Source organism: Cetorhinus maximus, chromosome 3 (assembly GCF_964194155.1).
Source record: "Cetorhinus maximus chromosome 3, sCetMax3.hap1.1, whole genome shotgun sequence".
NCBI classification, from domain to species: Eukaryota; Metazoa; Chordata; class Chondrichthyes; order Lamniformes; family Cetorhinidae; genus Cetorhinus; species Cetorhinus maximus.
The window spans coordinates 92,076,185-92,099,177 of record NC_135881.1 but is presented as its reverse complement, the minus strand read 5'-3'; the positions used below and the strand labels follow the sequence as shown (position 1 = coordinate 92,099,177).

Here is a 22,993-nt window from a genome sequence, read left to right as displayed (position 1 = left end):
ATTGAGGGGCAGCAATAGGCTGTCATTGCTGTAATGCCCTCAGGGAAATGGAAGAATCCCAGGATTCAACATAAGAGTACAAACTGACACTTCGTCTTCTGCCTCTTTTTAATTAAATAGCCTCTGACTAACCAAAAGAAGAATCAATTGGGATTGACTTTTTAAATGGCTTGTTTTTATTTCCTGTTTTGTGCTCTAGTTTGGCCAGATAGTTGATTGTTTTATTTTAATTTCAGTACTCCAGGTGCACTGAAACAGTTTGTATTGGATCTACACTCTGGGAAATTACACAGGGAATTCCACCATGGTCCAGATCCCACTGATGTTGCTCCCGGACAGGTAAGAAATGCAAATATTCAGAATTTCAATTGTTAAGATAAAGTAATGGATCCCAAGGCTGGTTAGAGCTCTAAAGTATTAGTTATCGTGAGGTGGGTTACAAATATTTGATCTAAACCACAAGACCAAATGATAGTCTGTTTCCAAATGTCTGAATTCTCACCCCCTACAACCATAACTCCTTCCACAATATCTGGTCTGTACTGTACAGTTTATATTAAATGTTAAAATGATAAACTTCTGAGCTTTTTCAAATTTGAGCAGAGAATCCTGATCAATTGCAGTTTTAGTCGCATGGTATATATAATTTATGATCTGATGCATTACATAGTAATGTATGAGTAGAAGTAATTACAAGGTAGAAATCCTAGTCCAGTGTTCAGCGGGAGGATGCCATAAATCCAGAGTGAAACTCAAGTCTGTAAGTACATTAAATGCATTGTTGAGATTATATTTAAAATTCCTTGTGAACAATGTTATAACCCACGCAAGTTTCTTGGATAGTTTTATTTAGTGTTGATCTCCCAATTAGTGTTTTACTGGTGATCGGTATAACTAACACTGGATAATGGATGATGATGATGCCCACAATGAGTAATTAAACTCTCTCAGTTCTGTTGTAGGGATTATAATCAGCAGTTGATTACTAGAAAATAAAGCAAATTAAATACTGACATGGACAACTTGGGCCAAATGGCCTTTTTGTGCAGTAAATACTTCGTAAATATGATATTTTCTAAATACCTGATTATACCAATGAATCGTGACAATTGGCAGTTGAAGACTCGCATTTATAGAGCACCTCATCACACCCCTTAATTCCTTTGATTGCATTTTGCGTGAAGTATTTTATTTTGTGCACTGGAATGTCTCATAGCATGGAGAAATTTGGACAGCTAATACCTTATACCTTCTCTTTTTCCAGCCGATATTAACAACAATAAAATAGAAACTGCTGAAAAATATAGTAAGCTTGTCAGCACCTGCGATACAGAAATAACAAATATTTTACAAAATATTGAAAAATATCTGAATATAGTTTGAACCATTTCAATGAATGACCTTGAAGGAGAAAGAACTTGTGTATATACTCCTGTATATACAGGAGATAATGAAATAGGCTAACGGCCACTGTAGGTAATGGGATCAATAATACATTAATACTTAAGTTTTAAAATTACTATTACTTATTTTTAAGATTTATTGCAGAAAGCAAAGTAGACCATATAGTGGAAGTCCTTATCCTGGAGACTGCAATAGTCTACATTTGATTATCTAAATTACCATTTAGGAATTTTCACTTGTACTCCAAAGCAATTCATTATTTGAGAAATACATGCAATGAACAAGGGAAGTCAGGAACAAAGAAATTGAACACTTTTTTATCACACGGTGACTTTTTATTCTAAATTAAGCAGAAGGTCCTTTCATATAAATAGGATAACTGCTTTTTAGGTTGTATTCTATTTATTTTCTCCATATCATAAAATTAAAATATATTTTTGCAAATACATAATCTCACCCATGATGAAACATGGCTTTCATTCTCTTCACCATAGAGGTATGTAGTCTCCACATTGAAAATTCCCACACAGTGGTATAAATAAAGCAATGCAGACTATTGCAGTCCCTAAGATACAGACTCGTATTCTCATTTATTGTGCAGCATTGAGTTTAAATGGTACGGTGTTGAAAAAAAGCACTGAACTAATGTTTGTGTTTTTCTCTTTCCCAATATATCAGCAGGGAAGATGCTGCTCACAAAATTTTACATATGTTGCTTTTCTCTCAAATAGTTTGTGGTGTTTGTGTCTTGAGCTTCAAGCACTCCCATTCCTTGTTTTTCCACCCCCGCCAGAATGTATTACTTCAGACTTGGCCATATTAATGTGCCAACTGTTTGCCCTGACTACTTGAAGTCCTTTTATATTCCTCTTAACTGTGTATCAAACCTCCTCCTTTTCTGTCATTGGTGAATTCAAAGCTTATGTTTCCAAAATCAAGTTTAACAATATATACATCTGAAGAACCCATCAATGACTCTGGGGTAGTCACTTCCCATCCTTTCTCTAGTCTGAGCAATACCCATTTACCCTAATTCTTTGATCCCTCTTTGCCAACCAAGAGGGGAATTTACTCTCTACATGAACAAATGGGTGCAATCGCATTGCCCCACCCTGTTTCCATATCCCTTCAACCTTTTATCTTTTAAAAATCCATTCTCTCCCTTGTCCAGCACTGCTTCTCTTTAACAAATCTTTGATTATTCTAAAATGTCACCAACTTTATGAATGCTTTCTTTAAAAGTCTAAGGAATTACCTCCAGTTTTTGTGCTTCTATTCACGAATGCACATCTTTGTTTTTATCCTAGCCAAGTGAAGTCGCAAGCAGCCCCCCAGAAAGCTCATTCCAGAAATTGGCTCCAAGTGAGCACAGGTATACCATTCTCAAGAGAGAGAAAGATGAATTATAGATCTATGAAGGAACTGTACAAGACCAGAAATCAAAGAGCTTTGCCTGATGAGGCAGAAATACTAAGCCTATATTTTCATAAGTCTGTGTGTACAGTTTTTATTTTGGATAAAACAAAAAAACAAATGTTTGACAAATTGTGGGTTTTTATTTTTCTTTGCTTCCCTGGCTTGTGAATATGTTGATGTACTGTGGTCATTCAGTGTAGTAGATTTTAATAAAACTGTTAAGTGTATAACTGCTGGAAAACACTGATCATTTGCAGATCCTAAATTTTTCTAATAAAAGGCCATATCTTGTATTAGGATTTGCCAAGAGTATGCTTGCCACATACTTTCACTGTCCCATTAAACAGGTCTCATCTTTTGGTGTTCTGTTTCCACATTGTCAATGCAATTTTTCTTTAAGTGGAAAATGTTCATTTATTACTTGCTATGTGGGAGCGGCTTGAGGTGTTCCTGTTTCACATTCCTTTGAGGATGTGTTGACCTTAATTTTGAGGAAACAATAAAATAAGTGGCCTACCAAGATGGGTGAAGAGATTTTGTTCAAGTTATGATCATACAATTTGCATTCCAATTAGTTTTAAAATAAATATTTTAATAAAGCACTTAAAATATACAAAAATCAACATTTAATGATTGTACATTCTTTGAACATTGCTGTTATAACAGTAATACAGCTGATCATCTATTTGTCATTAAAAATGAAAAGTAAGATTAAGATTCTGTTGGGAGATCAATCTTACTGACAGCTTGCAAAATGTATATAAAATATTTTTTGCCTTTTCCCCACCTTTAAGGGGCCAATATTTGGGTAATTCAGCTAGATTTTTTTCCATCTTGAGTCTTCAGCTCTGGGCAGCTGGAAGAAAGTGAAAGTTCCTGGTCTACCTTCTGCTGGCGTTTCTTCAGTAACAATTTCCCACCTGTGAAGCCCAGTATCCCTCCACTGACTGCAGCTGCGACCCCTACGACTTTGAAGCCTGCCAGGAGACCAATAGGCCCTCCCAATACACCACCAATGAGAGCACCTGCCACAGGCAACATTGCAAGTTTATATTTAGCGGCCTGAAAAATCAATGAAACACAGGTTTAACAAAGACACAAACTAGATTGTAAGTTACTGTGTGATTTCTTGCTGTCTTAAGAGCTAGTACCAATCCATCAGTGTAAAGTCTTTCTTTACTGCAGCTGTTCAGTAGATGATTACTATGTACAGAGCAGTGCTAGTTGGTTTCACTGCACGAGACCATCACAATACAGATTGATTTTTTTTGACATGCAGTGTGTCACTTCTCCCTTATTTTCTTAATTGCTGCTTCCCTCAACATTAGAGAGCCCAGATCAATCAGTTGGGTTAATTCAGAGTATTGCTGGCAGGCAGAGTGCCATTGATTACTCAGCAGGCAAAGATCCCTACCTTGGCCAGATTCTTGGTTCCCTCTTCAACATTCTCAGCAGCAGTACTGACATGGTCTTCAATGCTGTCAATCTTCTCCTGTTGGGTCTAGATGCAACGGAATTATGTGCTAGCTTTCCAGCTGGGAAGCAGCAGTCAACCAATACACACAATTATAATTCCTATAATCAGAGTTTGCAGCATCTTTCATCTGCTAGTCAATAAATCTACAATTTCTTAAAGGTACCTCCTCTGCCACCTTTCCTGGGAGACTGTTCAGATGGTTTGTCAAGTGTTTAAACATTTATCAACATTAAATGTGTCCTTAAATATTTATAGATTAGTGTTATTTTAACCCTCCGAGGGCAGTTCTAATTTGTGAAATTTTTTGGTTATCAAGCATCCTTCAGAATTTTTAATATTTCTGACCACTATATAAGGTATTTCCTGCAGTGTTATTTTGTGTAGTATTTGCTTTCTGCTTCCATAATCTAATTTGCTTGAGATAGAAATATGGAAAAGTTACAAGGGTCACACTTTGACATTCCTGATCTCAGCTGTGCCCTCATGTGGAGGCAGGGGATTCTAGGCTCCTTACTGCACTTACAAATTGAATGACTGTGGGAGGGAGGAAGAAAACGGTCAACCACTTCAGAAATAAATTTAAATACTTTAATTTGGCAAAATATGTGAAAATTTGTTCAGATACACATTTTGGCAAAGCCTAGACCTAGCATTATAAATACTTACATTTATCACCACACCCTATCATTGTGGTATATCTCAAGTATGTAACAATAGATAATTGGCAGAGGTTCAAGCCAACACGGACAGGCATACAGCATAATTCTAATCTTTTAAAATAAAATGGATAGGAGGTGCAGGAATTTTAGTTACTCATAATTAATACCTTTTCCTTAATGGGAAAGTAATTCCTAAAGCATGTAATAATGTGTCATTCCTTGTTTAGACTCAAAACTGCTGGCTTCAAGAATCCAAGCAGAAAATATTTTCAGACAAACTCCCAACATTGTTTTATATTGGTTAGAGTCAAATAACTGGTCCAGATTTTGCAGTTGTAATGATGAAACTGTTAGTGTTCACCATCATTACAACTGTGAAACTCTGAACAACTTCTGGTATCCACACATTGTGTAGTTAAATGCAGTAATGCAAAGTTGCTATCAATGAATTACCGTTCCTCCACGGTGATCTGTTAAAATTCACTTGACTTGATATGAGTTTACACTTTTTACACACAGCCATACTGTAAAAATCCTTGGAAAAAGTTATGCCTTTTTGACAGCATACTAAGTCATAATTGCTGAACAACCAATCTGGCCCTGATAAACATATTTTTGTGAAATATCACATTTCTCAGATTTAAAAAAAACAATCTTTGAGCACAGCTTCTACTTGAATCCCATCTATAATTTTCCAATCTTTATTTGATTCTCTAAAATTAAGTGAAGGACAGTCAGTGCTTTTTTATTTCCTGGTTTGCTGTGTGGGAGAATATTTCAGCGTGACTGGCTGCTTAGCCTGCTTGATGACTTCACTGTTGCTGGAAACCAGATATTTCCTATAGCTGATATCAGAGCAAAATTACCAAGAAAGGTAGAATTCATATCAGAAATCAATAGAGCTTTGTAACAGCTTCCTTTGAAGTCAGCAGACACCACCGCTGCTTCACTGCTGACCACAAAAGCAAGGCCGATCCGTTGTGGATAGAAATATTTTCTTTAAGCTTTTACAACGTAAGATTGCTATTATCTAATGTTCTATACTGAAAAGTATGCATAGTTGGCTGGGAAGAGAGTTGGGCTCAGCTATGATGCCCTTCAGAGTCATATAACAATTTACTAATCCTGAATGAAGAATGCTGACAGAAGCAGTACTAGAGAGCTGCTGCCACCCATTAAATCATGCCTCAGTGTAAGTGGATAGGAGGTGTATATTAGAGGTGATGCAGTAGATTGTGCCCTTTTTATATCTAATGTAATTTTCAAATTCTCCAAGGGATGTCATGCATTATTTTGTTACAAGATGGCAAGAAGCTGCTCGGTGGTAAGTCACCAACTTTCCTTTTTAAAAAAAATGTCCTTGTGATCACAAACATGATGTGGGCTTTAAAAAAACACGATTTAACACCAATGTGCTGCATCACTGCAAGTTTCAGGCTATAATTGATAAGTCATTAACTCTGTCGCTTAGGGTATGTTTTTCATTCCAGTGAGAATTGGGCCTTTGGAAAAAAAACTGGCGCGAGGACAAGTGAGCGCTGATTAACATTTATTGTGTTTACTTAAATTCCAATTTGAGGCATAGCAAGGCTGCTCATACCCATCGAGTGCACGACCTAGACAACTACATAAGAAAGTGCAACCAAATGGAAATACTCGAGTGCCACATCTTTAAATTCAAGAAGCAGCTGGGTGCATTCGTGAGGATGAGAGCTATGCAGATAGCACAATTCAGAAGGTGGTCACCCTGCAGGTTAAGAGCGAGCAGGCAGACAAAGACAAGGCAGGTAGTGCAGCAGACCCCTGAGGACATCCCACTTTCTAACAAAGGGTTCCTTTGGGGAGAGCAGTAAGAGTCATGACCAGAGCACCATGGGCAGCTCAGTTGTGCAGGGAGGGAGGAGAAAAGAGAGGAGAGCAATAGTGGTAGGGGATTGTATATTTAGGAGAACAGACAGGCATTTCTGTGATCGCAGATGGGATTCCAGGAAAATATGTTGCCTCCCTGGTACAAGGGTCATGGATATCACCGAGCAGCTTCACAGCGTTCTGTTGGGGGTGGTGAAGGTTCACAGTACCAACAATATAGGTAGAAATATAGGCTGAGTTCAGGGAGTTAGGAAAGAGATGAGCAAGCAGGACCTCAAAGATAATAATCTCCGGATTACTTCCAAGGCCACATGCTAGTGAGTATGGAAATAGGTGAATACGCCAGATGAATGTGTGTCTGGAGAGATGGTGCAGCAGGGAGGGCTTCAGGTTTCTGGGCAAGGTGGGATCCATACAAGCCAGACAGTCCACACCTGAACAGGACCTGGACAAATGTCCTTGCAGGGAGATTTGCTAGTGTTGTTGGGGAGGATTTAAACTAGATTGGCAGATTCAGATAGGAGCAGGGAATGGGAGGCAGAAAATTAGCAAAATACTCTGAAAGACAGAAGCACAGGTTAAATGGTTTACATCACAGGAATTTGGCAATGTTAAGAGGTATTTATTTAAATGCAAGGAGTATAGCAAACAAAGCCAATATCTTGAAGACACAGACACAAGGCAGCATATCATCGCTATAACGGAAACGTGGCTTAAGGAGGGGCAAAAATGGCAGCTCAACATCCCTGGATATAGGGTTTTCAGGCAGGATAGAGAGGGGGACAAAAAAGGTAAGGGTGTAGCATTACTGGTTAAAGAACCAATTACAGCTGTGAGGAGGGATGATATACTATATGAATCATCAAATGAGGCTATATGGGTTGAGCTCAGATATAAAAAGGGGGCAGCCACACTACTGGCAGTGTACTATAGACCCCCCAAATAATGAGAAGGAGATAGAAGAGCAAATATGTAGGCAAATTGCTGAATGCAAAAACAATAGGACAATAATAGTTGAGGACTTCAACCACCCTAATATCAACTGGGATACAAACAGTGTAATGGGCACAGAGTGCAAAAAATTCTGGAACTGCGTTCAAGAGAACCTTTTTTAGCCAGCACGTAACAAGCTCAACAAGAGGGGTGCAATTCTGGATTTAGTCTTAGGAAATGAAGCTGGGCAAGTAGATGAAGTAGTAGTGGGGGGACCATTTTAGCATCATTATGGAAAAGGACAAAAACAGAGCAGGAGTAAAAGTTCCAAATTGGGGGAAGACAAATTTTACGAAGCAAAAGTGGACTGGATACAGCTACTAGATGGGAAATCAGTGACAGACTAGCGGGTGACATTCAAAAGCGAGATTCTACGGGCACGGTGTAGACATGTCCCCACAAATAAAAAGGTGGGACTGCCAAATCTAGAGGCCCCCTGGTTATCCTGAAGCATACAATGTAAGATAAAGCACAAAAAGAAAGCTTATGACAGGCACAAAAACTTCGTACTGTGGAAAGCCTAGAGTATGGAAAGTACAGGGGTGAAAAAATAAAGCTATTAGGGAAAGCAAAGAGAGGATATGAAAAAATATTGGCAGGTAAAATCAAAGAAAACCCAAAGATGTTTCACAGTATATTAAGAGCAAGAAAATAACAAAGGAAAGGTCAGGGCCTCAGAGATATACATGGTATCTTGTGTGCTGATGCTGAAGATGTGGGCAAGGTTCTCAATGAGTACTTTCTCTGTTTTCAGTAAGGAGGGGGAATGATGCAGGTATTCTAGTTAAAGAGGAGTGTGAAATATTAGATTCAATAAGCATAGTGAGAGAGGAAGTACTGGAGGGACTGACATCCTTGAAGATGGATAAATCACCAGGACTAGATGGATTGTATCCCAGGCTGATAAAGGAAGCCAGGGAGGAAATAGCAGCTGCTCTGAGGATCATTTTCCAATCCTCACTACAGGTGAGATGCCAGAGGACTGGAGGTCTGCAAATGGTGTACCAATATTTTAAAAAGGTACGAGGGATAGGCCAAATAATTATAGGCCAGTAAGTCTGACATTGGTAGTGGGCAAATTATTAGAATCAATTCTGAGACACGGGTTAAAATGTCACTTAGAAATGAAGGGATTAATCAGGGTTGGCATGGTTTTGTTAGGGGAAGGTCATGTCTTACTAATTTAATCGAATTTTTTGAGGAGATAAGGAGGATTGATGAGGGTAGTGCAGTGGAGGTTGTCTACGTGGATTTTAATAAAGGCATTTGACAAGGTCCCACATGGCAGACTGGTCAGAAAAGTAAAAGCCCATGGGATACAGGGGAATGTGGCAAGTTGGATCCAAAATTGGCTCAGCGACAGGAAATAAGGGTATTGGTCAATAGATGGTTTTGCGAACGGAAAGCGGTTTCCAGTGGACCCACGGGGCTCAGTGTTAGGTCCCTTGCTGTTTTTTTGTATATATTAATAATTTGGACTTAAATGTGGGTGGCATGATTGGCAAATTTGCAGATGCCAGAAAAATTGGCATTAGTTGATAGTGAAAATGATAGCTGTTATCTCTAGAATTACATCAATGGTTTGATTGAGTGGGCGGAAAAGTGGTAGATGGAATTCAATTCAGAGAAGTGTGAGGTAATGCATTTGGGGAGGCGAACAAAGCTAGGGAATACACAATAAATAGGATTTTGAGAGGGGTAGAGGAAGTGAGAGATCTTGGAGTGTATGTCCACAGGTCCCTGAAGGTGGCAGGACAGGTGGATAAGATGGTAAAGAAAGCATATGGAATGCTTTCCTTTGTTGGGTGAGGTATTGAATACAAAAACAGGGATGTAATGATGGAACTGTATAAAACACTGGTTAGGCCACAGCTGGAATTTTGTGTACCGTTCTGGTCACCACATTACAGGAAGGACATAATTGCTCTGGAGAGAGTAGAGGAGATTTACAAGAATGTTGCCAGAGCTTGGAAATTGCAGCAAGAAGAAAGATTGGATAGACTAGGGTTGTAATCCTTGGAACTAAGGAGGCCGAGGGGTGACCTGATTGAGGTGTACAAGATTATTAAGAGCTTAGATAGAGTAGACAGGATGCTTGGTTTCCCCTAGTGGAGAGGTCAATTACCAGGGGGCACAGATTTAAAGTGATTGGTAGAAGGATTTAGAGGGGACATGAGAACAAACTTCTTCACCCAGAAGGTGGTGAATGTTTGGAATTCGCTCCCTGGTTTGATGGTGGAGGCAGAAACACTCAACTCACTTAAAAGGTACCTGGATCTGCACCTAATGTGCCCTAACCTACAAGACTACGGACCAGGTGCTGGGAGGTGGGATTAGAATGGACAGCTAGTTTTTTATCTCTTTACAGCCGGCACAGACACGATGGGCTAATTGGCCTCTTTCTGTGCCGTAACTTATCTATGGTTTTGGGAGACCAGATAAAACAGAGGAAACACATTTTCCTAAGACTACATACCTTTGACTACTAGTATTACCTTAAGTTCTGCACACACTTCCAAGAGCTAAATTTTACATAATCCTTTGTGTTCCTGTCAACACCTTTAAATATACATTAAAGTTTACGAAATATAATTTGTGATGCTGTCTGATACTGATACAAATCTAAAGGCTGCTATGATTCTGAATCATTCATCAGCATACTGGTCTCAGCATTGCTGTACAAAGGCAGTATTTGAAAAGGAAATGTACAGAATATTTGTGGAACCAGCTTCTTGATAAACAATCTCTAATGCATACCTATCATTTATATATCTTAGCATCAGTATTCTTGAAATACACAAAAAGATTCTTACCAATTAATCACAACAACCACAATGTTGCTACTGTAACTCAATTGGGTACTTAAAAATCTCTTATTTAGTCAAAACGGGACCTATAGTTTTGTACAATATATGATTGTCCTTTTCTCATACAACTGTGTAACTTTCAAACCCATTATTTTGTCATTCTGCAGTAATGGGCCACTGATGTTTGTGTCCATGTAACACAGATTTTCCCTTTAAGATAACAGTTCATAAATTAATTTGCTTTTTTATATGGTCACATTTTGTACCCTTCAAAATCTTTGCATAAACTAAGTATATACATAGGTGTAGAGTTCAGCATTATTGTGGACTTCAAATGTTGCATCTCCACTTCAAAGGAGAAGGATCACGGATTACACAAATTTAATAGGTGCTTATTTAATAAAGTTATAAATGTGATCTAAGTAACTATGCAACAGTTCCTACTTTTCAACTCTCAAACATTGCAAAATATGCATTATTAAAAATGTGTTCAAAATAAATCAATATTGAAGGTTTCAAATTAGGATGATATAATTCATAAATGTAACTGCTAATACAGATAATAATTATCAGCTGGTGGAACAGAAATTAAAAGCAGAAGAGGTAGAACTGCCATTAAGCAAATGGTGGAACAAAATATTGGAGAGGAAATTACAACACAAATTTATTTGTGAGTAGCAATTAAACAGTTATGCCTGAAGAGCAGTTGTGATTGTACAGCTCACAAATTCTGGCACTGGTCCTGTTATAATGAACTCCATGGATGTGTGGTCATGTTTAAATTTGGCACAGGGGTTATTACATACTGACATTACAACTGGTGTTAAATCTAATTTCTCCAGAAATGTTCAACTATGGTGCAGCTTATGTGTCAAAATAAAATATCCTTTTTAGTTCATACAAATTAAATTCTGCTGTCTTTAGCCGCAAATTATTATTGCAGGCCCAAAACACATGGCAGCCATTAACTAAAGATATTGCTTTCCCTTCATTCCAGTACGCAAGTAATTGAAAGATAAATACTTACATGAAGTAACTGAGAAAATTCATTTACCAAGTTGCTAAGATCAATTAAATTCTGAAAAATAGATATGTAAATTAGCATTACAAACTACTCATTCAGACCCCTGAGAAAATCAATTAGATCTGAATGTCTAAAAGTGCCTGCAGTAAATATCACTATTGGCCTACGTAATTTAACAAAATAATGGAAATTAAACACCCTTACCATTAACTTAATCAGAGCACACACTCACCATATAATATGCTTTATATATACTTTTGAACTACTAAAGAATTAGAGACTAGACAAAGGTGATACCAAATAGGAATATACTCAAACCAATACTGATCTGTGTTGCAAAAGTGTTACAACCCACTAGTTACAATTTCCCATCCTTATTGTCTTGAATTTAAGAGATTATGACTTGCCTCTTCCAGCTTCTCCCATGATTCAGCTGCATCTTGATCTTGTGGAATTTGTGGTGGTGGCACATTCAGCTGAACCAGATGTTGGGACAAAGGTGAGCCAGAGTCTTGGGAACTCATAAGTGTTCCTACAGCAAAATAAAAGCTAGAGCCAGGACTGTACAAGTTCCAGTTGCAGTCTTAAAATCCTGGATGTTAAATAGCACTTATTGTTTCACTTGCAGGAAATTTCTGGAAAATGACAAAAATGTCACTTTTCCTGGCACGTTTATATTTGACATTTTTATCTTAGCATAAGGTCACATTGCTTTCTCAGAATTCTGTAAATGATGTCATCCAAATAAATTTACTTTAAAGGATTTAATTTAACTGCAGCAAAAAAATACCTGCATAAAAAGAGATCGCTTCTTGGCTGATTGATGATATAGAAAAACGACAGGTCTCAAATAAAAAGAAAGTTTGTCATTTTTTTTACTCCAGGGGCTGTTTACCACTCAGATGACAAGGAATCTTTCTTTGCGTACAAATGCAAAGAATAAAAGTCACATCTTGTGTCTTTCAACTTCATTAAAACAGTACAAGTTATTTGAATATCAACAGACATTCTCCCTACTTCATGGAATAACATCTACTATGGGAACCTGTGCTATATTCACTGGTGCCCCCCGCACATTTTTTGCTAGCTTTTCTGTCCTAGCAATTTACTGGGATTAATTTCAACTTTCATTTGTTCCCTTTATAATTGTCTCTAATTTCACCCTGTTGTTACCCTACCCACAGGCAATGTCAACTAAACACCATATTTGTTATGTCATACACTTTGATTCTGTAGCCACTGCCTTTGGACAAGAACACCCAAGTAGCAGTGAACTTATACCTTATTTCTGCTGTCAGGTTCCTCCCAGGCTAGGCAGGTGCATATATCGCCACAATCTCCAGTTAAAACGTTTCAGGTGAACAGAAATAGCACACAGTTACAGCTAAGCTTTCTGTGCTAGCTGGGTATATTCAAATATTTAAATATTGTGATTTTATTCTGAAACTAATTCTGGTTAGTGCTAAATATCACATCAACTCATTTTACTGTCCTAGAGAAAACTTATATTTTAAATAATCTTAACCATCTCTCCAATAAAATATATTGGAATAATGGTTGTGATTTATTTTTAGGAGTTTCTCTTTCAGGAGATGAATTTGAAGTTTCTTGTGGCAGGCTATGGACTGCCAATAGTTCAATTGTTCTGGTCTTCCCAATCCTCTTCCCTCTTATATCCCTTAGTTCCATGATGGGAGTCAGACCATGCCCTCTGTATTTAGTCTGTTTTGGGCAAACCCATTCCAGATTTAAAATAAGACAATTTTTGGAAAGGAAATCGCCATTTTAGAATTCAAGGGTCGAGAGAGTTTCAGAATATTTTCTGAAACCTACTTTAACAAATTGCTAATTGTGTTGCAGATAATTTAAATGGCCTCTGTTTTCATCAAACTAAATATTAGGCAAAGTTTTGCTCGTAAATAACTACTCAGTGTCACTAACGTAAAACAATGGGCAGAATTTTACAGTCACCTGTGGGGTGGGTTTGCGAGGGGCAGGGTAGAATTCCCTGTGTGCCGTTACCACTGGCTACCCACCCCACCCCAAACTGGCTGCAGTGGGTGAGGCCTCGAGCAGTCTTCCTGCCCTTGTGCCATGTAATGACCACATAAGGGCAACTTCCCGCCCAGTTGCAGGTTTTTGGACGGTGGGGGGAGCCCAGCAGTTGAGCCTGATTGGGCCTCGGGTGGGAAAGGTGAGGGTGCCTCCTTCATGGACTCCTTTTCTGATAGGAGGCCCCCAACCCCCCCTCCCTTCAAGGTCTGTCCCCCACCATCAGCCTTTGCACCCTGGCCCCCACTCCTCTCATGCCAGACCTCCTCTGCTGGCCCTGCCAACAATCTCCCCCAACTTACTTGTCATCCAACTCCTGACTCTTCTCCAGGACAGACCCAGCAGTAGCCAGCACTCCTGGTAACGCTGCTGGCATCAGAGTGCTGCTGACCAGATTGGCCAGGAGCTCTCAGAGACAGGACTGCCTCCCCAGATGGGGGCGGCCGCCTGACTTTGGGAGTGGGGTGGGAAACCCCACCACTTAAAATCCTGTCCAATGTATTTTTATCTTCCTTTAATTGTCATGGCATTTCAGGGGTCAAAAACAACTATACTCTCAGAAATAAACCCCTACATCAACTTCACATAGTTGTTACAAATTTTAGTTGCTTTCAATGCCAGGTGTTGCTATCCTGGAGAATCAAACACTGCCTCACGCCTACATTCTGTTCCAGAAACTTCTTTCTCACAAAATACCCTTGCTCTTCATGATGTTATCATATCAACATCCTGGCATTGGCAGAAACCTAGTATATAGGCATCAATTCTCTCATCGAAACCGCGCCACCTCACGGTTCATTCTATTACTTGCCCTACCCAAGCCCAAATAGAAACAGCTAGTATCTATAGAGCACAATTAAATGGTAATATATTCCAAGGCAATTGATAGGAGTATTATCAAACAAAACTTAACACTGAGCCACATAAGGAGTTATTAGGACATGTGACCAAAAGCCTGGTCAAAAAGCTGCATTTTAAGGGAAGTCTTAAAGGAGGAGGGGGCAGTTTAGGAAGGAAATTCCAGAGCTGAAGATACCAATGATGGAAGGTCGAAAATTGGAGATGCCCAAGAGGCCAGAATTGGAGGAACAGAGATCTGAGAAGATTTTAGGGCTGGAGGAGGTTACAGAGGTGGAGGTTTTGAAGCTATGGTGATATTTAAAAACAAGGCTTTGCTTGGCAGAGAGCCAATGTATGTCAGCAAGGATAGGGGTCATGAGTGAAAGGTATTTGGTGCAAGTTAGGACAGAGTTTTGGGTAGGTTTGAGTTCAAGGAGGGTGAAAGTTAGCGAGGAGTGCATTCGAATAGTTGAGTCTGGAGATGGTTCTTATCACCAAGTTCCACCTTGGCTCTTCCCCTACTCATACGAAACCTTCTCCTTTCAACATATCAGCTTCTTTCATTAGGTCCCACTTCAAATCATCACACACCACTCTCCCAACTGAGACATTTTCCTTTATCGTCTGCACAGAACAAATTCTCATCCTTGGTTAGTTACTTCAGCTTACATCAGGGTCCTCTACTACAATTTCTTTGCTCTGCTGTCCTCAGTCAAACTCACCTTCACAAATTCCCTCACCCAGCCAGTCCGCTGTTCTTTCCACTGCAATGCAGACAATGGGTATGCCCTCAGCTTGGTCACGCTCCTCTTTGTTCAAAAACAGCCAGCACATCTCCAGCAATGCCATTGCTTCTATTCTCATATCATTAGCTCCAGAGTGCTTCAAAGATTTATGCTGGTATGACTAGCTTCCCCAGTTACATGCTGTTCTTCAGTAACTTCATTCTCAGGAATGAGGTCAGTTTCTGTACATACCCGGTAAGCTGATAACATCCAGCCCTCACTCTTCCAATGGCCAATGATCATGCCTGTGATATTAGATTTCCTGTCTGACATCAAGGGCAGAATTTAGCCCTTATCAAGCAGGCAGGAAGCCGACTGCCGCCCGCGATCGGGGCCGGAAGGCAATTTCATACTGGCAGGCCAATTAAGGCCAGCCCAGCGTGAAACACGAGTGGCAGCACTCAGCGGGGGTAGGAGGGCAAGTGGGACGAGCATGCGCGTGAGTGGGCACTTCAGAATCTCCCTGAGGCATAGAGCTGCTTCAGGGAGATGGAGTTTTTTTTTAAAATAAGGAATTGAAAAATATAATAAAACAAGTCCCCTCATGTGACTCTGTCACATGGGCAGGGACATGTTATTAATTTAATTTTAAAACTTCTTTTTATTTTTATTTGCTTTTGGAAACCTCATCTCGCCCATGGATGAGGTTTCCAAAAAAGTGCAAAGACTGCTTGGCCTTTACCCCTGCCCGCCAACCGTAAGGTTGGACGGCCAGCGAAAAATTTAACTAAATTGATTCTTTAATGGCCTTAACAGGCCTTTTAGTTTCCAATTCCAGCATGCGCCCGCTGACCGAACTATCGCACAACTGCGCGTTGACATTGGGACGCTCGCCCAACAACAACACGCGTCATTTCACGCTCGAGCAGGTCAGATGCGCGCCCACCCACCAAGGTGAAAGTTCTGCCCCAAGTGATGAATAAACAAATTTTCTTCAACCATCCCACTCCCTTGTCTCCAACTCCTTCCCTCCCTCCTCAGCCACCCGTGGATTAAACTAGACCATGTAAATTTTTGGTGCCTTCTTACACCCAGAGCTGAACTTCAAAACCTACATCATATCCACCATCACGACTCTTAACTACTACTTCCACATAACCGGTTTCCACCCCCTACTTTAGCCCCATTGCCACTGAAACCCTCACCCTACACTTAGGTCACCAAAAAGCTATTTCTCCAATATCCTCCTTGTTGACTTTCTATCCTCCTCACACTTGCCCAAAACACATGCATCCATATTCTGTCCCGCCCACCACCATCCCACCCTCACTCCCTGTCTGCATTAAATTCAAAGTCTCAATCCTCAAATCCCTCCACAGCCTTGCCCCATCCTACCTCTACAAACTTCTTCAGGCTTATATCCCCATCCAAAAACTCAGGTCCTTAAATTCTGACATTTTGTGTCTCCTGCTCTCCATTCAACCCATCTCTGGTGGCAGCGCCTTTAGTCACCTCAGTCTGAAACTCCTTCCCTAGACCCTTCCAACTTGATACATCTTTCTCCACCTTTTAAAATCCTTCTCAAAAACCATCGACCCATATTTTTGACAATGCTTTCAACGATCTCTCCCAACTCTTCTTCCATGACTTGACCTCTAGTTCTTTAGTTATTTCACCCACTCTGTAATACACCTTGGGTGATTTTCTACATTAAAGGCACTACATAAATGCAAGCTGGTGTCTTCCAAGTAAGGAGCCTAGCTGTTCAATGAAATTCAAACATCCTTTATGATTTGGTAAATGTGCTTGGTCCCAGTCACTTTATTAACCATTAAGATAAAAGCAAAATACTAGGGATGCTGGAAATCTGAAACAAAAACAGAAAATGCTGGAAAAACTCAGCAGGTTTAGCAGCATCTGTGGGGAGAGAAACAATTAATGTTTCGAGTCTGTATAACCCTTCTTCAGAGCTAAAGAGAAGTAGAAATGCAATGGAATTTATACTTGACTTGCCCTACTCTTCTTCAAGTTTCACTCTAACAGTACATCACCAAGAGCCTCGGCATTCAAAACACATCAAGGGCGACACGTTATAGTACTTGCCCACTAGATAGCCACTAAACATGTCATAAAAAGTTAGGGCTTGCCTATTCATGTGTAACTGAACTTTTAACTCTGTGGTAACTTCCCTTGGAGGGACTAACATCCTACTATGAAGAAAACCACCTGCGCGCAAACCCATCAAAGACGCAAGTTTGTGCATTCCACCTCAGAAACCGTGAAGCCAAACACCAGCTTAAAGTAACCTGGTGTGGAGCAACACTGACGCATTGCAAGCACCCTATCTATTCAGGAGTCACCCTTGACAGATGCCTCACCTTCAAGAACCACATCGAAAAGACAAAGGCAAAAGTGAGCGCACGAAACAACATCCTGAATAAGCTCACTAACACAAAATGGGGAGCAAGCTCGAAAACATTGCGAACCAGTGCACTTGCTCTTTGCTATTCCACTGCCGAATACGCCTGCCCTGCATGGCAAAGATCTACTCATGCTAAGAAGATGGATGTTGTTCTGAATGCAAGCTGCCAACTTATCACAGGTTGTTTAAAACCAACAAACACTTATAGCCTATATATCCTCTGTGGTAAATCTTAATTACTGCCAAAAAAAAAACAAGTGTGGCATCTCATTCCTTTAGGTTTTAAATTATTGCTGGGAGATTTAAAGAAAATACAATTAAAAATATTTTTTTCTTTCTGTTTCTTTTATCTCTCTCATAATCCTATCTCTCTATGTCTCTTTATTTTATTTTCTTTACGTGATTTTATATTGAACTGTGTGTCCTATCTTACACTTTCTGGTTTAGACTCTGCATGCCTCAGTAAAATTTCTTCAATTTGATTGGTTGAAGAAACAGGCTGTTGCTTGCCGTAATAACACAGGTCCTAGATGCTTGGTAGAGAGTGCTGCACTGTTTCAGACCCTGATGATTATAAGTTGCCTGTCAAAAGCCCATGAAGTCTGTGACAACTCTTAAGTATAATGAATGGTGAGCATTCAGACCCATTTCCCTATAATGCTAGTGTGATACAGTTTATGGGTGGCAGAAGTTTCCATTCCGACCTACATGGGGGAAGGCAACAACAGGACACATTACATACAATAAGATTATTATTCTAATTGTGCCCAATATCAGAAGGAAGAAAAAGTTCACAAATACCAAACACACATAAAAGTAATCATATATCAGAAACATAACGTAGGGGTAAAATTATACAGCAAGTGTAGTACCTCACTGAAACTACTGTTGCTTAAATAAGAAGTAAACAATCAGTGAAAGCTAAAAGAGGTAAAACAGCCATTATTTGCACTAATAAAATTAGTAATTATTTATTAATTAATTAGTAATCACTAATAAAATTACCTTCTACAGTCTGGGACCTCACTAGAGATGAATGCGGTCCCTGTGAATTGTCCATGTTACAATCTCCACCTGGCTCCTCTACAAGTTCTGAATGGAGTTTCAGGAACTCCAGCACTGCAGCTGCAGCCCGCTTCTGCACAGGGTTTATTATTTTCTCCAAAGCTTGTGAATCTTCATCTCTTACCCGAAGGCATAATGTTTCCATTTCTCTCATGTTAGCTCGTAGCTGCTGTAGGACAAAGTAAGGAAAAACAAACTTTCTGTACAAAATGGGTCTAGTAGTTATTTCAGTTTTCAATGAACCTTTGTGGTTATAAGGTAAGGAATACATTGCTGCAGCACTTACACATTGATCAAACACTCAACAGTTGAAGCGTACCACCGCCAGGGGCATAGTAATACTCTTTCACTTTGCTCAACAAATTGTCTTAACCTCCAACACAGAAAAACAACCCATGAACCTGTGTGAATGGTGAACTCTGGCCTCAAAGCATTTTTTCTCAATTCCAGATACTTAAAAATTGTTTAAACTGATTTTGTTATGAATAGAATTCACAATTACAATGTACATTGTATTTTCCCACCACTACAATATCGCGCAGGGTCTTAAAAAATTCCTAAACAAAATTTTATATAAGTTTGATTTAAGTGTACACTTGTGTTTATCCACTAACATGGATGAACTTGTTCCAATTCAGTTTAATTAAATTACCAACAGGCTAGTGGGCTTGCACTAAACTAAGATTACAGTAAAACTAGAATATAATACACCAGCCCCACCACACATACTAATTAATCACAACATAAAAATGAGTCACTTCCTGTGGCATGGCACATGGAGAGTCAAAGTGTCCTGACTTTTGAACAATATTTGGAGTTTATATATTATTTATAGTTAAAAAGCAAAATGTAAGACAACTTGAGAAGTAAAGCTGATTGGGGCATAGGGGTTTCACTGCAGTACAGGTGGAATATCTGAGAGATGCAAAACTGAGGCAACACACAGCCCCACCACTGACTGGAGGTAATTACAGTATGCCCTTTTCCATCGGCAGTTTCCTTTATAAATGTAGACAAATCTATTTGTAATGGGAGAAGTGAGGTTTTGTAGACAATATATGTGCACAGAGAGGATAATTTTTTTATAGGTCTACATTTTGCTAATGCAACAAAATGGAAAATTTCAATTTTTAATTTTCAGATTTGGTTTCATTTCTATCCTGTCTCCCAAATATGTTCAGTTTTGGGTTGGAAGTGGAGGAAATCCGATAAATACAAATGTAGTGCTCTGTTTAAAAAATCTAATCACTTATTGGGTAAAATTCTGTCCACTACAAACAGAATAGCCAATGGTATCCACAGTATGTGGAAGAGGAATTTTGGGGTGGATAGACAGTGTTTTTTATTAAAAAGTTAGAAGTATTTTGAGAAAGGAAGTGAAATTATTCAAGACAAGCTGATAATATGAAAGCTTTGAGAAAATTGAAAGCATCAGGTTGAGGGTTGAAGGTGAATACCTGTGGCAGTGATTAACTAGTGATTTCGTAGGTTCATGTGTGAACGTAGGAAAAAAACGGCACAAACAAAAATGGGAAGATATACACAATATAAATAGAAACAGTCTGGCCAATTTGAAATAATGAAGCAAAGAACATAGTTTCATATGTCAGTACAACTGGTAATAATGTTCCTCTCTCTGCTAACTGTACCAAAAGGTAGACATAAGTAAATAGTGATGTAACGTTCAACACAAAATGCCAATGGATATTCACCCATATTCAGCACTACTATGAGGATTACTGAGTATAAGTGAAACGTGAGTAAAAGGTTAGTTTTTTCACTTGTTGACTTTTTAAGCTTAAAAATAATAAACTTGCATTTCTATAACATTTTAACATTAAAATGTGCTAAGGGGAAAACAGATAAAGTAGATATAAATGCCAAGCTAAGGGTAAAGAGAGATTAGGATGGTTGAAAGCTTGGTCAAAGAGAAGATTTTTAATGATTCAGAGAGGAATGAGGAAGTGGATGGGTTTAGTGTGTTTCAGAGAATGGGATCAAAGTGGTTGAGAATTATCTCACTGGTAGTGGTTATGGTGGTGGGGTGGGTGGGGGTTGTGGGGAGATGCCATTGCTTTTAGCCACCACAATAAACCTCACTCCCTGACCAGAGTGTAGGAAGGGATATAAGGCTAAAGGAGGTTGCAGAGATAGGATCTCGTGGAGCTGTATGGAATTTGAAGATGAGAATTTTAAACTAAATGCTTTGGAGATTAGGGAGCCCATATAGGATAATAGGGAACATAATCTGGATGACTGAATTGTGGATAAAATAGAGTTTACGAAGGATGGGAGGGAGGTCAGCAAGAAGGGCATTAGAAAAAATGAGGTCTAGAAATAACAAAAGTATGGATAAGGGTTTTGGCGGCAGACAAGCTGGAATAAGCAATGTGCAGGCGAACAGGATAAGCACTTTGAAATTTAGCACAATGCCCAGCAAAGCGTCAAGGTCTTGCACCATCTGTTTTAGCCTGAGTGAATGGAGTCAGTGGTAAGAGAATGCCGTTTATGACGATAACCAAAATCAATGCTTGCATCTTCCTGCTAACCAGTTAGAAGAAGTTCTGATTCATCCACAACTTGATGTTGGATTTACAGAAGTGGTTAAAGGCTTTGAGGGCTGGGACGAGGTAAAGCTGTACGTCATCTGTGAACATCTAGGAGATGAACATCATACCTAGGGATGATGTCAAAATAGCAGCAGATGAGTCTCACGAATAGACAAACTGAGAGAGGACAGATTGGAGAGATGGGAGAGAAGTTTCAAAGCAGTGGACAATTTAGGCTAGAATGAGTGAGACATCGAAAACAAGAGAGAGAAAGGGTGGGTAGCAACAGAAGTACTTACACGAATGGTCTTAATCTTAGAAATGAACAAATCTGTGAGCTCTTTATGTAGGATAACATAGCATGTACAAGCAAAGAACAGGCATTGGCTCAACAGGTCCAGGCCAGAGTTTAGGGTGTGCATAAGCCTTCTCCCACTCCTCTTCATCTAACCCAGCAGCAAAACCTTCTATTCCTTTTGCCTCATATGCTTACCTAGCTTCTCCTTAAATGCATCTATGCTATGAGTCTCAACTACTCATTGTGGTAGCAAGTTTCACATTCTAACCATTTCTCTTGAATTCCCAATTGGATTTATGGGTGACTATCACATATATGGCTCCTATTTTTGATTTCCCCCACAAAATAAATAAAGTCTTATGTATAAATGCCCTATCGAACGCTTAAGTAATCTATACATTTGGAAGTATTGATGGAAATAGTGGAGAAAGCAGTTTGAAAATTTCAGCTGTGGCGAGCAAAGTTCAGAAATACAAGACATGATTGAGCCAAATCTGGTGGTGAATGATTGAATCAGTTGTGCACCAGGTATGCTCTAGTTTCCATCCTGAAATTGGGAGCTGTAATAAGTGTCTTAGACTGAGGCCCGGATTTTCACAGAGTCATAAAGACTCAGCGCACCTTCCAAAATGGTGTGAAGAACACAAATCTGGAAGCCCCATGCCCACTTCTGACATCCCATTTTTGCCAGTAGGGAAAGGAGGTGGGCTGTAAATTACAGAAGGGAAACCCAAACTCGGCAGGACCATTTGAGCTCAGTGCTGAGTTCAAAAAGACCCTATTTTTGCTGTAGCAAGGGCCTTAACCCACAGTGTGGGAGTTACAAAGTTTTAGAGTAAATGTAAATGCTCTTGAAGGGCAGAGTAGGTCTGTAGAACCGTTGAGATGTGGAAGTTATTTAAATCCTCGGCCCTTTAAAAATTAAAAAAAACAGTCTGCCTGTGTCAGTGAGAGAAACTCATGCTGTGAAGTTATTTAAATCCCCAGCCCTTTAAAAATTGAAAAGGAAACCTGCTTGTGTAAGCGAGAGTTAAAAAAAATCAGGTGTAACAGTTAGAATAGCTGTTTGTTGACATCACCCTAAAGGTTTTCATGTCATTATTAATGCTTGGCAGCTTTCCACAGCCTATAATTATCCCACAAGGAGTCCTAAGTTCAAAGCTTGATTGACAGCTCAAAGAGGTTATTAAAGGATTAGGTTATCTTTGATGTTTGGTTATGAATACAAGTCTGTTTGTTTTTATAAGGGATTAAGTACTTGATAGGATTTAAAAGTTTTGAATGGGCTTGCATGAATTGGAGTGCTTTTTTTAATATAATAAAGGCTGTAATAGATATTTAGAACTTTATTTTATTTCATTGAAAATGGCTCCTGAGGTAGATACTGGGTGAA

General features: G+C 39.3%; 2 protein-coding genes across 3 annotated transcripts in view; one reads left to right on the top strand and one right to left on the bottom strand.

Annotated features, from left to right (window-relative positions):
* erp44 (endoplasmic reticulum protein 44) overlaps window positions 1-3,443 on the top strand; it is a 111,636-nt gene extending 108,193 nt beyond the window's left edge. Inside the window, exons 11-12 of the mRNA XM_078538678.1 lie at window positions 237-339; window positions 2,712-3,443. Coding sequence (XP_078394804.1) covers window positions 237-339; window positions 2,712-2,813 — 205 coding nt within the window. The 3' untranslated portion in view covers window positions 2,814-3,443. The remainder of the gene's footprint in view (window positions 1-236; window positions 340-2,711) is intronic.
* stx17 (syntaxin 17) overlaps window positions 3,392-22,993 on the bottom strand; it is a 100,834-nt gene continuing 81,232 nt past the window's right edge. For both annotated transcript variants that reach the window (XM_078538679.1, XM_078538680.1), the window contains 5 exons: window positions 18,694-18,922; window positions 12,057-12,181; window positions 11,653-11,703; window positions 4,235-4,321; window positions 3,392-3,882 (listed from right to left, as the gene is read on the bottom strand). In XM_078538679.1, the coding sequence (XP_078394805.1) occupies window positions 3,634-3,882; window positions 4,235-4,321; window positions 11,653-11,703; window positions 12,057-12,181; window positions 18,694-18,922 (741 nt within the window). In that variant the 3' untranslated portion in view covers window positions 3,392-3,633. The remainder of the gene's footprint in view (window positions 3,883-4,234; window positions 4,322-11,652; window positions 11,704-12,056; window positions 12,182-18,693; window positions 18,923-22,993) is intronic.